The 15,825-nt window shown below is 51.3% G+C and overlaps 4 protein-coding genes across 4 annotated transcripts; 3 read left to right on the plus strand and 1 right to left on the minus strand.

The window, feature by feature from the left end:
- Positions 1 to 1,982: 1,982 nt before the first annotated feature.
- NECHADRAFT_93090 (uncharacterized protein) lies at positions 1,983 to 4,513 on the plus strand (the record flags this gene model as incomplete). Its single annotated transcript, XM_003045461.1, has 6 exons — positions 1,983 to 2,051; positions 2,118 to 2,588; positions 2,736 to 3,362; positions 3,440 to 3,444; positions 3,521 to 3,646; positions 4,390 to 4,513. 6 exons carry the CDS (start codon positions 1,983 to 1,985, stop codon positions 4,511 to 4,513), a joined length of 1,422 nt encoding a protein of 473 aa, XP_003045507.1.
- Positions 4,514 to 4,667: 154 nt separating this feature from the next.
- On the plus strand, positions 4,668 to 5,763 carry NECHADRAFT_39496 (uncharacterized protein; the record flags this gene model as incomplete). Its single annotated transcript, XM_003045462.1, has 2 exons — positions 4,668 to 5,671; positions 5,718 to 5,763. 2 exons carry the CDS (start codon positions 4,668 to 4,670, stop codon positions 5,761 to 5,763), a joined length of 1,050 nt encoding a protein of 349 aa, XP_003045508.1.
- Positions 5,764 to 9,488: 3,725 nt separating this feature from the next.
- NECHADRAFT_79643 (uncharacterized protein) lies at positions 9,489 to 10,488 on the plus strand (the record flags this gene model as incomplete). The annotated part of the gene is made up of 2 exons (XM_003045463.1): positions 9,489 to 9,780; positions 9,830 to 10,488. The coding sequence occupies 2 exons, from the start codon at positions 9,489 to 9,491 to the stop codon at positions 10,486 to 10,488; spliced, it is 951 nt and encodes a 316-aa protein (XP_003045509.1).
- Positions 10,489 to 11,116: 628 nt separating this feature from the next.
- Positions 11,117 to 15,350, minus strand: RDR2101 (uncharacterized protein; the record flags this gene model as incomplete). The annotated part of the gene is made up of 4 exons (XM_003045593.1): positions 11,117 to 13,269; positions 13,319 to 13,555; positions 13,598 to 14,104; positions 14,156 to 15,350. The coding sequence occupies 4 exons, from the start codon at positions 15,348 to 15,350 to the stop codon at positions 11,117 to 11,119; spliced, it is 4,092 nt and encodes a 1,363-aa protein (XP_003045639.1).
- Between the last annotated feature and the right edge of the window lie 475 nt (positions 15,351 to 15,825).

Below are 15,825 nucleotides of genomic sequence, written 5' to 3' on the forward strand. Positions count from 1 at the left end.
TGCCCCGCCGACGACGAGGAGCCCATTGATGATGAGGAGCCCGTTGACGACGAGGAGTGCCCCGCTGATGAGGAGTACGACGAGGACTACTAAACTCTGTCTGCTCAGCATCGTGACATCTTTGTCAAGTTTTCGAGGTAGCCCTTCTGTATGATGGGTTTGGAGGAGAGGAGAGAGAGAGTTTCTGTTGTAGATATTTCTTCTAGGTAGCCTCCTGTGGGGGTCATCAATTGTGATATATTTGAGGAATATTCAGTGCCTTTGTGATATGAATGTTTTGTGATTTTGCTATGTTTTGTGATGATAGTAATACCTCCTTGCCAGGAGTTCGTAATGTCGAAGGCCTTCAAAGCGTAATCATTTGTCGTTCCACTTAATGTCTTTGGCCATCATGCTGCCCAGGTATTGAAACTCTCCGTTTCGTCCCAAGTTTCGGTGAATTGCTGACCTTGTGCAGGTTCAAAGCCATAGGATTGGAAACACGTTTCTTGTGATGAAACATTTGAATTAATAGATCATCCCCGCAAGTACTGACAACCTTGTGATAGTTGTAGTTGAAGTGATCGTCATCCCGCGATGAGAAACCTTACGGGAAGGACCCGGGCTATCGGACCTCCGGCATCCGATGTTCGGCAATCGGCGGGGCCGGAAGTAAAGATTGTCAGGGGATTCTGAATCAAGGTCCCTTGTAAGGAGAGACTCACACTCTACATATCACGGTGATCCTTGTATGTGAGAACTCAGGGGCTTTGCCAGTTGTAGATGAAGTTGATCTTTTGTCTGCGATCTAAAATGAATCGTCCTTTGCCTTCTTGCATTTTAGTTACTCAATCAAGGTAGTTGAATCTGGATATAAAAGTAGAATCAATTGTGGATCAACGTTTAAAGGCGGCGTCTCTCTGCGGGAGCTTATGCTTAGCCGCGTAATCCTAGACGGCCTCACCCGCATCCCGAACGTTCGTCTCCCACATACCGTTGATTTATTGATAGAAAGCATTCTCTTCGGAAGTCGGTCGTGCCAGGACACGCGTTTCATAGTGGTTAGTGGACCCTTGATCGTCGCCTTCAAAGGCTCAGAGGACAGGCCTGGGGAGCCCTCGGGGGTTTCTTTGTGTCTGTCGTCCGATGGTCAGGTTCCACTGGAGAGATGTCTCGGCGTTTGGTGATGGGAGGGATGATGTTGAACATTGGGGAGAGGACAATCCGAGAGGTCCGAGATGGATATTTGACGTCTATGAGTACACCGTCGAGGATATTCTACTTGAACAAGAAATGCCATTTCATGGTGAGCCCCTGATATACTTGTTTAATGTAGAGATCACTCCACGCCAAGTCGATCGCCATTGACTTTCGCTCCGGGCGGTCGCCCGAACCCATGTCCGGGGCTTGCGTCAACCTCGAGGTGGACGGGACCAAACCCGGCTTGGTATGACGCTGCTTTTACCCTTCTGGAAGAATTTATCTAGTGAAATGTAGTGGAAAAGGTGATGGTTAAAGCGGCCTGCCAATGGAATCGATACATGCAACTTCACGGGCCCTCGAGCGCTCCTCCTCCTACATCCACCCTCCGCGCGTACCAGGAGGGAGAAGAACCAGGATGTTTTTACTGGTTGTGTATATATCAATCTAGTCACCCCTCATTTTTCTCATCTTTATCGCTAGAATCACCTTCTTTCCCCTTCTTCATTCTTTTCCTTGTCCTGGGTGCGGCTTCACCCTGCGTGACCATCAACCATCGATCGTTCCTTTCTTTTAAGAGTCCTCCAAGTTTGCTTGCTTCGTTACCCGTCACCTCCGACATCGCACCTTGTGAGGCCTTGAACACTTCTTACACCCGCTTTTTGCGTATCCTAGAATCTGTCTGCTCACGTCTCACGGCCTATTATTCGATCCGACTCCCACCACTTGATACCTAGAAAACATTCCCGACCTTTGCTTTCGCCTTTTAATATTTCTTACTCGTTATATGCTAAACCAACATAATGGCATCCTTTTGCAGCCGCGCCCTGGCTTCTGTTCTTGCATTGGCTGGGCCGTCGCTGGCTGACTTGGTCCTTTACAACCAGGCCAACGAGTTTACGACACTCGCAGAGTCGTCTAATGGATTCGCTCACCAGACTTTCCGCTCCTCCGATATCGTCGCTCCTATTCTCAACATCAATTCACTTAATCGAAATGGCCTTGATGAGGCGCCGTACATCTTTCTAGGGACAGTTTACGGCCAGATGAGGGCGGGTCCCATGATCCTCGATGCCAGAGACTTTAGTCTTGTGTATGCTGATCAGCATTACGACAATTCTTACTGCTCCAATGTTCAAATGTTCAATGGGAGCAGGCATCTGGTCTTTTGGGAGGGCGTTCACAACCGAGGCCACGCGAATGGCTACGGTCTTGTCTACGATGAAAATTACAACCTCGTCTTCAACGTCACTGCGCAGGGTCTTGGTGGTTCTCTCGCCGACATGCACGAAGTCCAACTTACATCCAGCGGCACCATCATCTTTTCTGCCTATTGGACCATCCCTTACGACTGCACCATCATGGGAGGACAGGCCGACGCTATGCTCATGGACAGCGGCTTCCAAGAGGTTGACCCCGTCACCAATAAGATTCTGTTCCAATGGGCTGCGTCTCAGTACTTTAGTCTTGAGGACACGCATGCGCGTTATACGGAAGGATTCGGCGTTAAGGAAGGCTCAGGATTCGACTTTTTCCACATCAATTCGGTCGAGAAGACGGATGACGGCAACTATCTCATCTCTAGTCGTCACACTTCAACCATTGCACTCATCGACGGTACAAATGGACACCCTATCTGGATTCTTGGAGGTCGTCGCAACCAGTTCAGGGACTTGAGTGGTGGTAGGGCGACCAACTTTGGCTGGCAGCACGATGCCCGATTCTACAAGAACCAGAGTCATATCACCATGTTTGACAATCATGGAGAGCATACCGGCTACTGTGATGGACCCTGCAGATCTCGCGGTTTGCATCTGGCCATCAACACCACCGACATGACGGTGCGTGTGGTGCACGAGTACTATCATCCATCAGGCATCGACTCTGGAGCAATGGGAGGCATGCAGACACTCGAGAGTGGCAACGTGATTGTTGGATGGGGATATACTCCAAGCTTTGTCGAATACGCACCCAACGGCACCGTCGTCATGAGCGTCCAGCGAGGAAAGCTAGGCGAGGGATTCCAAGCCGACATGTTTGCGTACCGCGCCCACAAGGGCAAATGGACGGGCCGTCCGTCGTGGCTCCCCAGCGCTGCCGTCGACGCCCCTCATAGGACGACGGAGAATGCCACGGTTTACCTGTCGTGGAACGGTGCCACGGATATTGCCTCGTGGGCCGTGGTAAGTCTTTCTTTGGCCCTTTGCCGAGTGTTTCACTGTGCTGACTTGGACTAGCTTGCATCGCCCTACGCAAACAGACTCAGTGGATTTGACAATCTCGTTGCTCTGGCTAACAAGACGGGCTTCGAGACGCAGATCTTTCTAGGAAACCGGACTAGTTATCGGTACATGGGCGCTGCGGCACTCGACAAGAACGGCGCCATCATGGGGTCTACGTTTGTGGTTGATATGCAGAATGGTCAGCCTGTGCTCATGCCGAGCAGCATCGCGAGCGTGTGGCCCGAGTCAGAACCCATGATCAGCAATAAGTTTGGCATCCTCATGATTGTGGGCTGCGTCGTGAGCATGGGCCTGTTCCTCGGACGCTTCTTCTCGCGGAAGCTGCACTGGACGACAAACTACGAGACGACAAAGTATGAGCGGATTGAATCTGAAGAGAGACGTATCGAGTGAACTGGACGATTCGGGATGCGGCGTTTATACCCTGAGGTGGATGACTGGCTGGCGTTTGTTGTTAATGGCTTTTTCCTTTTGTTTTCGTTACAAAACATTGATGCTACCTTGTTATTTTGGTGTGATATTGTCAATCGTGAGCTGTGATTTTGCCCGAGGGAAGTGTGGCCGGCAGATATGTGGTGATTCATATGCTACACAGGCTGCATTGTAGATGCTGTGCGTCTTGAGATACGGAGGGTGTAGATTGAGACCGTCACGTCGTACGAGGCAGGGGAAGACGTTGGATGTGGAGATTTTGTTGATGATCATCGGTTTATCTGAGACAAAGGGTGTCTAGATGAACTATGAAGGGGCAATTGAAGCCATCGAGGGGCGACTGGGCGCGCCGTTTACTTGCACCATTGGAAGAACACACTCACCAGAACGGATCTACCCGTCTTCTCACGCTCTTCTCCGCTTGTTCCGAGCAAGAAGGAGGTCTCCGCCAACGTTTTAAGCCTCTGATATCTCAAAGGTAAACGCGACCAAGGAACGGCATCCGTCTAGTTCAAGGTTTCTCCCCACAATCGAGACCACTCGGCCCTACGTCGACGAAGTTCTATCCACGGCAATCGAAGCCTAGAGACCATCAGCAGCAGAGTCGCGACCAACAAGAACCAACAGTTCTGCACGTCGACCCGCTGATTCATCAATGAATGGCCAACAATGAAACGCTCTCTGTCATTTTCTTGGCAGGGATTGCGCTGCGGGGATATGATATGCCGTCCGGCAAGCCACGAACACGGCTGCGGCGTCGCCTGAGATCAATTCTGCTTCTCTTCTTTGCCAATGTTCATTTGAAACACAGTCATGTCTCGAAACAACTCGCCTGGAAGTTCCCCCAAGTCGTCATCCGGCCCCGACTCCCCGTCGAGGATCGAGGCCGATCCGCATGTTGAGTTTGATGATGCTGACTCTGCGGTCGAGGGCAGCTTGGCGTCTTCTACCACTTCGGTCTCGAGTAGCATTCTCAACTATCGCAAGCTTCACGGGAGGACCTATGAGAATATTCAGACGACAGAGTACTGGGCACCTAATGATGAGCAGCAGAATGAGGGTCTGGACATGATCCATAATGGCTTGCTCATGACGCTCGACGACAAGCTGTTTTTTGCGCCGATTGGTGATCATCCCGGCAGGGTTCTTGATGTTGGGACCGGGACCGGGATCTGGGCCATTGACTTTGGGGATCAGTTTCCAGAGACAGAGGTTATTGGGACGGATTTGAGTCCTATCCAGCCGACGTGGGTGCCTCCCAATGTCGAGTTTGTCATTGAGGATTGCCTGCTCGATTGGACGTGGCCGCTGGAGCACTTTGACTTTGTGCACATTCGCGCTCTGTATGGGAGTATTCCCGACTGGGAGGTTCTTTACAAAAAGGCGTTCGACCATCTTAAGCCCCGGGGATGGATTCAGGATCTGGAGATGGACGTTAAGATCGAGTCGGATCACGTCGAGTTTCCTGAAGATCACATCTTCAACCGATGGGCTGAACTCTTCTACGAAGGTGGTGAGAAGATGGGTCGTTCATTCGCAGTCGCTCAAGGACACACCATGGGAGACAACCTCGCGGCCGCAGGCTTCATCGACATTGTCGAGAAAAAGGTCAAATGCCCCATTCACGGATGGCCCAAAGACCCAAAGCTTCAACAGGCTGGGCTCTTGTTACAACTTGCGCTTGATGAGAGCGTCGAGGGGTTTGGGTTGTTCATGTTGACGCAGGTACTGGGATGGCAGAGAGAGGAAGTTCTGGTGCTTGTTGCCAAGTTTAGGGCTGAGATGAGAAAGAAGAGCAACTTTGGGTGGTGTCAATTGTGAGTACTCCTCAAGAAAGGGAGATGAGATTGCTGACTTTTGTAGGACCATTGTTTGGGGGCGGAAGCCTCTTGAGGGAGAGAGGGCTTGAGATGGGAGATGAGTTTGATGAACAGTTGAGCGTGTAGATGGTGATTTGGTGTTTAGCTGGGCGTTGGCGAACAGCGCCGTGCTTGATGTCAAGGGCCTTGTTGGAGGCCGGGATCGAAGCATCTGGCATGGACACATTGATCTTTCGGGCTGTTGATGCACACTGCGCGTCCTCTGCTGTGTGAGGCTCCTCTTGCCGTCCTTCCGGCTTGGTATTTGCATCTCATCTAGGACATGTACACGTACATAGCCCATAACGCAGCTAATGATTCCTTTGACAAGCATCAACCTGCAACTGACGGTGCTCCCTTTCAGCCTCAAGTCGACAAAAATTGCCTCTCCCAAACGCCTTGCCAAGGCTGAATTACCAAAGATCCATTTCCTTCTCCTCAGATACAGACTTAGCGCCCAAGATTGCATCTTGGTGCCTAGCGGGCGAGCAGATCTTGAATTGCTGTCCAATGATAGCTTCAAATACACCAGCCTGATCGAACCAACGCACGCCTTTAATTATGGTCCACTGCGTAAGCCTGAAAGCCATGTTTTCTTTTCTTTCAGATGTGGGATTGTGTTTGATGGCGTCCGAAAGTGTTCGGACCTGGGGGTTTGGTGTTCCTGGACGGATGATGAGTTTCGGAGGGCAGCCTTCCTTTGGCACGACCTTGACAATGTGGACAAAAACAAGGTTACTTCCTCAAATAGAGTTGGCCTTGGGCTTTATTCAACTCGTTCTAAACACACCGAATAATCGAGATTGATCCACGAGACTACGGTTTTTAAGCACATCGACTTGGTCTATCCTGGCCAGTACGACGACAGACGCCGAGACATGGCCAACCCAAGCAGCGCCTCACTGCTACATGAATTCCAAGAGCTTCCTCCTTCAGAAAACTACGCCAATACGTACACTTCAGAATACCATGATACAAACCACCAACACACACAATGCCGCTATCCAAGGTGGCCAAAAGGATTCATCGACTGGCAACATTCTAGCAGGGCCATACGAATCGGGTCTTTTGTCGTGTGGACTCTACTGGCATCCACGGCTGCGTCACTATGCACTGCCATATACCTCATGGCGCGTGGGTTGACTTCGGACGAACCGACGTATCCTCCCGATAGCCCCGAGTTTCCGTTTTACAAGAACACGGCCTTTTTGAACTGTTCTTCAGTTCGTGTCAAACCTATTGATTGTAAGGCGCTCAAGGCGATGGTTGGAGATACGAGACTCGGAAACGTCTTGGCTACTCATATCTATGAGATGGGTCAGCCAAAAGAGACTTATGGCTGGTGTACTGCGATGCAGTGCTTCAAGGGCTACAAGGTTATACCCTCACAGCCATACCCGTCCGCCCATATCCCAAATGACTTTTCAGTCTGGGTTTCGTTCAACATTGCCACTATAAGTCTGTTATGGTCCCTCAAGGGATACCTACAAAGCGCGCAAACGAGCCACGGCGGACACAAAGCCCTTGGGGGATGTACTGCATTGTCCTCTTTAGGAGCTCTCGACTGGTGCTTCAACCTGTTTGACTTTGTCGGAGCTTTTCTCTGGTGGTGGATCTCGTTCTTCTCATCTGTTGCTGATTCTACACAATGGAGCTCCATGTCGTTTGCCGCGTGGACTGTCACTTGGCGTCACGTCTTTGATCTTCAGTATCATCCCTACTCTTGCGCTTTGGCCAAGTTTCCGAGATGGTCGGGGCATATCAAGAGGGTATGTCAAGGGTTGATTGTTGCTCAGTGGTGTGCGACTATCTACGCCATGATCGTTTGGATGCGATGGGGACTCGGATATAATGTCCCCTCCGGATATCAGTGTCTTCAAGACAGAATTGCTAACGCGCCTGGTACATCGCCCTGCTCGCCAGCTAAACTATGCTCCCAAAACTGGATGTTCAAGAGCTATTACCCAGGCCTCAACTACAAAACCTCAATCGGCCCTATCCTCTTCCTCTACCACATCGTTGAATGGACTCTCCTCATCTCAATGCTCATCCTCCGCCGTCGCCTCTCCACCAAGGACTCCCAAACCGAAAAAGACAAACCTACCATATGGTACCTCATAATCATCTGCATGGCCATCGCCGCTGGATTTGCGGTATACTTTGACGTGCGGATAGCGCTCGACTCTCTCAGGCAGAGGCATGTCGTTGATCAGCATGCGCCTGTGGCTTTTAGTGAGGAGTGTCATGCTGTTCATGTTGCGTTGAGTCCATGGAGGCATTATCTTGATGTTGATACGAAGTGGAGGGCTTTGTGGATTGCAAAGGCTTGGTTGGATGCTTAGCTGGTGAAAGATCAAGAACATTGGAGAGGATGGTAGATCAAAGACTGGTATTCCCAAACTCAATGAAACCCAAGCACCTGGATCAAGAAAAAGATGGCAGATACGTTGGAGGCACCGAGGAATGCATTAGACCGGGGACACTTTTAGAGCAGAATGAATAAATAAATTATCCTCTCAAGTCTTTACAATAAGCTTAGTTTTATAATCATAAGCCTTTGACGCTGTTTTGGGGCAACTCGGACTACGTCTTGTACATCGAGATAACTTCCCATCAGTTACAGCAAGCGTCTACCTCTTGAAGACACCCCGGAACCTCGCTCAGCTAGTTTTCTATTTTCAAGCTGACGTCCATAGCAACCTCAACTGCTGTAGCATTTGATCATCAAAGACATAATCCAGCCTGAAACACCGACATCCACGCTTCTAACAATAGAAGGGTTCTGCATTCCAACCCCAGCGCAGGGCTGGCAGGTCAATCCCTCACAAACAATCGACTCGTCACATCTCGGCGTGTGAGATCTGTTTGATCGCCGCATTTTGTGGAAAAACACGTGGGTGATTAGGAGCCTGGATATTCACGATATTGTGTGGTTGGTGGAATGGTGGAGATTGGTGCTTGCATCCCTCAGTTGGAATCACATACCCTCTGATGTTGGATGCCCTGGGATAGTGACATGTATGGATGTGACGAGCTGTGTGCCGGGTAATGGGCAGGCAAGTGGCTTGCCCTTGCAGGAGAATCTCGATTAGATGAGACCTCTTGGCAGGGACCGACATCTATCCTCATCAGATAATTTGACAGTATGCAAGATAATCGATGTGATAGAACCAAGAAGGCGGATATAAACGCTTCCTTGTAAACATTCGACCTCTTCTATCGTATCATAGCGACCACATATGACATCCAGACCAAGGCGCTCAACAACTGGTCAAGCCCAAGCCCAAGTCTCAATGCCTTCAACTAAACTACCATCTCTCTTTTCCACCAACATCAATGTTGATCATACATCTGTGTCACCAAGAAACGGATGAAAGCCCTCCCGAAAGGCGATCGACATATCCTCCAGCAACTTGGTGCCAGAATTCAGCTCTCCTCAATGAACGCAATCTACTTGTATTTCCACATCATCGTCAGCGGCTATGTTTCCGGGGAGTCGTTACCGTGCAGTAGAGCCATAAGCTTTCCCTGGTGAATATGTTGGCCGTGATGTGATCGTCGACTGGATTTTGGTAAGAGGAGGATCTGCGTTGGCGAGTATGCCCTCAGTTTCTCCTGGATATCGAATCCTGAACACGTCCATCTACCACAGAAAGAGGAGTATAAGTACCTCATCTCTCACCGACCAATATCTACTTCCTTTCATCATCACATCAACCATCAAAGCACCATTTCCAACACACTCCTTTCACACACTCTTTAACCAACCTTCAAAATGAAGTACACACTCCTTACCGCCGCTGCCCTGGCCACCATTGCCCTCGCCGCCCCTGCCCCTGAAAAAGCCGTTTCTGTTGAGAACACCAAAGACATTGCTAATGGCGGTACTCTCTCTCTCACACTTAGTCTCCGGCCCCTCCTCGAAGACTTGCTTGACAGTCTCAACAACATTGAGGTTCCCACGCAGAGCAAGGCCAAAGTCAAGCGTGGGCATGATCAGGGTGCTCAGCTTGTCAAGACCCTTAAAGGTCTTTTGGGCAATATCCAGGGCCACAGCAATACTATTGGTAGGTGAACCATCTCGAGGACACAATTGCGCTTTCTAACGCTTACCAGATAAGACTCTGCTCAGAATCAGGACCGGCAGCATCACCAGGCCTAACGGTACCAAGCAGTGCGTTGATCTCCTGCAGACAGTCACAGGCCTTCTCGATGGAGTTGTCGGTACACTCACCGGCTTCCCCAACATTGGAGGCGGTGAACATAACGACGAAGTCCTTGATATCCTCGACCCCCTCGTGACTGGTCTCTCCAAGACCGTCAGCAATGTCGCCCGTACCCTAGCAGTCAGAGGAGGTCCAGTCACAGGTGACACTTTGAAACCCGTCACGACGAGCCTCTCCAACCTTCTTGAGTGTCTCCTCGATATTGATCCTAGCCTTGACACTGGCATTCAGGGCCTTCTCAATTCGGTCCTTGGTGGAGTTGGTACTGGCACCGGCACCGGCACCGGCACTGGCACAGGAACTGGCGTTGGTACTGGTACTGGGATCGTTGGTGATCTTCTTAACGAGGTCTTGACCCCTGTGGGAGGTCTACTGGGCTCTATCAACCTCGGAGTTGGTGTTAAACTCGGAGGCAAGGGCTCAGTCGGCGGCAACAGTGGTGGTTACGACTCGGATTCCTCTGACGACGACGACGACGAGGAGAACTCTGGGGGCAACGGCTCCTCTGGCTCTGGAAATGGATCACCCATTTACAATGTCCCTACCTAAATTAATAAAGGACAGCATGGGGTGGTAGGTTTGGTGAAGCTGCCAGACACGACATACATCTTTTTCTTGGTCAACGTAAAGGGGAACGCTGGGGGAAATCTCGGCAACGGTGCCTCGCTCTGGGGATGTGAGTTGGAGAGGAAACAAACACTTGGGAGTTGCTTGATTGCTCCAGCTTGCACGCTGGAGACAGCATGGGGATGGCACATGGCCAAATGTACAGACACTACACCAGATAGGTCTTGATTGTTAACTGTTTCTTGAAATGTCTCGCCAAGTCGCGTGGAATGTGATTGCGCATGGTTGATTCACAAGTAAAACCCGAACAGTTGGGCCTAATTAAAAGAGCTGCGTGCGTGTATAAAGCCTTGGGAGCACCTATGAAGCATTATGTGACAAGACACCAGGGTATCAAACCAACACGCCATACGAAAAAAACAAAACCCATCATCCAACGGTGCCCAAGTGCAGGCGTCAAAAGAGGCACATGCAGTAGCCGTCGGATCCAACCCCAAACGCCTCCCTATCCATAGCGACGCCGAATTGCGAATAATACTTGGGATCAAGAGTCCTAGCTTCTTGAAGAACCAGTGTTGGAGATGATTGAACTGGCCAGGCCGATGCGCTTCTAAGCATCGTCGATCTGGGTACCGTCGTCATCATACTCCATCACCTCCTCCAGCGCCGACAGACTCTCGTTATCGTGTCCAGCCTGTCGTCGAGCAGTCAACGCCGCGATGCGCCTGTTGTCCGGTCGAAGAATACTCCACATTTCTGCGGTGACGGCCACGGCGCTCACGTCTGATCCCCCACGAGACATCATGGCTTTCATCCACGCATACTGCTGGCCCGAAAGCCGCCAGACCATAGTATACGCGAACTTGTAGCCGAGCTTGAACATGGTCGATGCCTTGAGGAGCTCCCATTTGCTCAACGAAGGGTCTCCATTCCAGGAGTCAAAGAGAGGCTTGACTTGTCTGGAAGTCATCAGCTCGGCCGGCGGCTGGAATGAAGACCACTTTTGGTGGAGTTCCTTAACCTTGGCACCAAATTCATTGTTCTGAGTGTCAGCCTTGCTGCCGGCCATTGTCACCTTCCATTCCTTGGTCATTTCCGAGACCTTGGCATGCAGGACCTCCATCAGCCTCTTAATGATCCTGGAGCCTTCTTTTTGGGCCTCAAACTCGTCGTTGAGACGGGCCAAGTCCTTGTCCCAGGCGTATACTTCGTGGCCGTGAAGAGCGTCGTAGAATTTCGTCAACGCTATTCTAATGGTGTTTTCGGCGACATCAAACTTGAGATAGTCGAGAATGTGACTGGAGCCATCTCTGTAGGTATACCTTGAGCTTCTATCGTTGTGGTACTCGGGGTCCTTGCCTTGCATTTTCATGTCGCGCTTGAGCCGCTCGTAGTCCTCGCGTGTGAAAAGCAGACCCTGTTTGGCTTGGTCGACAAGAAGACTGACCAGCGTGCTGAGTGCCACGGCTCTTTCACTGTTGACGCCTCGCTCGAAATAACAGAGCTTCTCCTTGAACACGGTACAGATGCCTAAGTAGGATGGCTGCATGCTGAAAGAAATAGCCGAGTGTAGAAAGTCGGCGCAGGCACTGTCTACATCCATGCTTGTGCTCAGGATTGACTCGAAGCTTGGGTTGGACTTTCGAAGATAACCCTGCTTGACAAGGTCGGGTTCAACAGGTTTGGCTGCATTGCTGAAGTTGCTGACGATTTTGGGGTCCCAGCAAACCCAAGCTTTGTCACCGTCGTAGTCACCGCCAGAGAGAAGATCAGCAAGCGGCGATTTTCCCTTGGAAGAAAAGACAATCACGTCCTTCAACCGCTTAAGGTTGGGCCTGAATACCGCCTTGACCTTTTGAATGTCGCTGACGAAATGGGCCGGGGCTCGGGCGACCAAAATGTCGATACCATCCAGTAGTGTGTCTGACTCGCCGTCGGCTTGGAACTTGGAAGAGAAAGCAAGTTGAACCTCCCCTTCTTCCAGTGTTCCAGTAAAGTCAACAACCATGTACGCGTAGGTCGATCGCGGGATCTTGATGTTCATCTTCGCTTTGAGCTGATCTGCTTGTCGCTTCTGCATGCTCCAGACAAGGTCCCTCAGATGACGGCACTTGGTTGCCTCGAAGCCTGCATCCAGCAGGTACGAAATGACGTCTTCATCTCGCTCTGGCAGACCCCCCAAGAATGGGACATGACCAACACTCGAGCGATCGAATCCACGATGCGTCCAGCCGCGAAGATTGGTGGGATGAGCCATGGCAGCCATTTGGCCACCAATCTCTTCATCAAGTCCATTGACCAAATGAGCGGCGATGGCATCCCGCATGAGACGGGGTCGGGGAGCCTGAGCCTCCAGAACTGGGATGAACTGCTGGTTGAGAGCTGCCGGTCTCAGCTCTCGGGACCATTCGCGGACTTCAAATGTTCGATGGTGAACATCCAAGTAATCGCACTCCCACTTTCTCTGAGAAGGATATGTCTCTATCCAATCGTCGTCGTCAAGCCCGTCATCCTCAACATCGACAATCCACATCCCCTTGGCGCTGCCGATACGGGCTTGGAACGCACAAGGAGCTTCGAGAAGACCAAGATGAGTCGCCACCTTGCGTGCAAGGCTTCGGGACATTCGGCCTATACCATCACCCATGTCTTGCTGTTCTATTTTGTCTTCTTCTCTCATGTATTTGTGAAAGCCAAGCATGGTGTCTTGATGGCGAAACTGATTCGGGGCAAGCACAACGGTGGGGACTGTTTTGCTGAGGTCTAGTCAAAAGGTCAGCCAGCTTCAACATCATATATCCGGGATACTTACTGAGAGCAAGTCGAGAAAACAATTTCGGAACGGGCTGCCGACAGTTGCGTTCAACGCCGATGGCCCAATTTAAGAGGTCACAACGTCGCATCTTTGTGCGATTTCCAGGGCTTGTGGCCTCTTCCTGTGGTGGTTGCTGATGATCAGGGAGACGGAAGTTGATCCCGTCAGTCGCAAAGAAGTAGACGCGCTCCTGCATGATCGTCATACTCTTGTGAGGAGGGTTGGGATCCTTGACTGTCTTCTTTGCGTCACGAGTGAAGAACGGCACCCATGAACGACCTACAAAATAGTGAGAGCTGTCAGTAAGCCATCTTATGACTTTGTTTGGCCCCCCTTCATCCTGCTTGACGACGTCCGGAGCATCTCTAGTGGTAGGGCTCGGCATCACAATCTCCATGAAACGATCTGCGCCGAATCGACGAGCCAGTCGATGTCCAAGTTCAAGTCGAGGTGGCTGGAGCTTGAGCCGGTACAATGGACCAGAGTCCTCAGTGTTGTAAACCAGCTCTGCAAGCAAGGTGACCGTCTTGTCTTGGGCTGCAAACGTGCCCAAGGCTGCATCCCAGGCAGCTCGTTCACAAGCAGGAGGCAGTCCCTGGCCCACGAAAAGTCGATGAGAAAGCAAGATCTGACCACGAAACTTGCTCTGATCATGCCAGATATCATTAGGCTTGTATTCAATGTCCCATTGAGACAAGTCCACCTGGCAATGGAGTGCGGCTCGTGTGAGCTCCCACAAGATGATCAAAGGAGCATGGTTCAATCCAGGAATTGGAAACTTGGCTATATTACCATCAGTAAGTGGTCGCAAGCCCTCTCGAGTGGACTACTCACGCCAGATGTTTCGTAGCCGATCATTCAGGGCACACGACGGCGGCTCTTTCGCAAACACTGGAGTTCCAAGAACTGGCGTATCCAGGTCAGCCATTTCTGGGACGCTAGAGTAGGCCGTGGCAGGACTGCTCGATCGAATAGGGGCCTCAAATCTGATATCAAGGGCCTGAGGCCGGATGACAGGCCGTGATTTTTCCACAGGTGGGAATACCACAGGCGGGAGCACTGGCTCATCAACGGGTTCGGCTGGCACTTGACGTTCATATTTGTTCACCGAAAAGGGGACCGGTTCACAATCCACACGTTTTTTGACGGGCTCATCAGGGGGTTGATACTCGAACTGTCGTATGCTGCGAGAAAACGAAGTCTGGGGATCCTTGAATGAATGGTTGGTCATGACAGTTGTCTGAGTGCTGGCTGCATATTCATCATTGACAGCAGAAAAGACAGTTGGAGCAAGTGAAACTTTGCTAGAGTTGAAGGATCTATTCCCAAAAGATAAAGCATTCGAATTGGAAAAGCTGGTGGTTGCACTTTGGACGCCATTGGAGTGCGTGCTAGACCGTGTGGCAGAGCGTGTGGTAGCAGTAGCTGTACCTGCGTCGTGAGCTGCGGGCCGTCCCGCGAATGAGCGACTGGAAGTGCTGGATCGAACTGGGATGTCATCGACACTGTTGCAGGGCGACTCTGCGCCAGGACCATCTGTGGAGTTTCTGTATCTCTTTGCACTGGGATCTGGAAACTCATCCGAATTACGCTTCGAGTATCTCGCCCGCGGTTGGTTCACAAGGTTGTCGTCTTTAAGCAGCTGCAGGAGAAACTCCTGTAGCTCGGCCCGCTCTTCGGGGCTCAAGCGGGAACGATGTGGGCCATTGGTTGCTCTTGGAGTGGTGTCAGGGTCGGCGCGGGGCTTTTCGATCCAATGCCTCAGGTGCTCGTCGGCCTGTTCGCGAAACCGGCCAAAGCATCTCGAGAGACGGTTGGGATCTTGGAACTTGAGGTAGTGCGCGCGACGGTAGATGGCATCCGCGCGGTCCTGCTCCTTTGTGCGACGCTGTAGCCGGCGCTTACTGGGCGACAGAGTCGGGTCGGGAAGCTCAAGGTCGAGCTGGAAGTCAAAGCTGAGCGACCGGATTGTGCGATTGAGTTCCTCTTGCGCCTGAGACCTCCGGGAAGCCGGAAGGGCGGCCGACATGACGAACTTGTCGCAATAAGCCAAAAGTCAAAATGAAGGCGATTCAAGCAGCCACGGCGTGGCGCTCCAACGATTGTAGGTGAGGTCGTTGGGAAGGTTTCGGTCAATGCGCCAGATATCTCCTGGCGCTAGACCTGCTCAGCCCTGCGGTACTCGGAATCTCAGCCTTGAGGAACTGGTTCAGAGCAGCAAACAGCTTGAAAGTCACAAAAAAGGAAGGTGATTGGACAAAAAGATGGTAGCGGACCCAGATGCGAGAGAGATTGGCGAAGAGTGTGGTAGAGATGGGATGGACAGTGAATGGGTATGCCCCCGCGGAGAGAACGCGAGCAAGGGGATAAACCACGTGAGGAATATCGAGACATGACGCGAAAAGCAGTCGGATTGATCAAGTACCGGGCTTTGGATGTTTGCTTGTCGCAGGATTTGCACTTTGCTGCAGCTTGCCGCCATGAGGCCAGCCGCCAGCCATGTT

This window comes from Fusarium vanettenii (genome assembly GCF_000151355.1).
Source record: "Fusarium vanettenii 77-13-4 chromosome 4 genomic scaffold NECHAsca_19_chr4_3_0, whole genome shotgun sequence".
Classification (NCBI taxonomy): domain Eukaryota; kingdom Fungi; phylum Ascomycota; class Sordariomycetes; order Hypocreales; family Nectriaceae; genus Fusarium; species Fusarium vanettenii.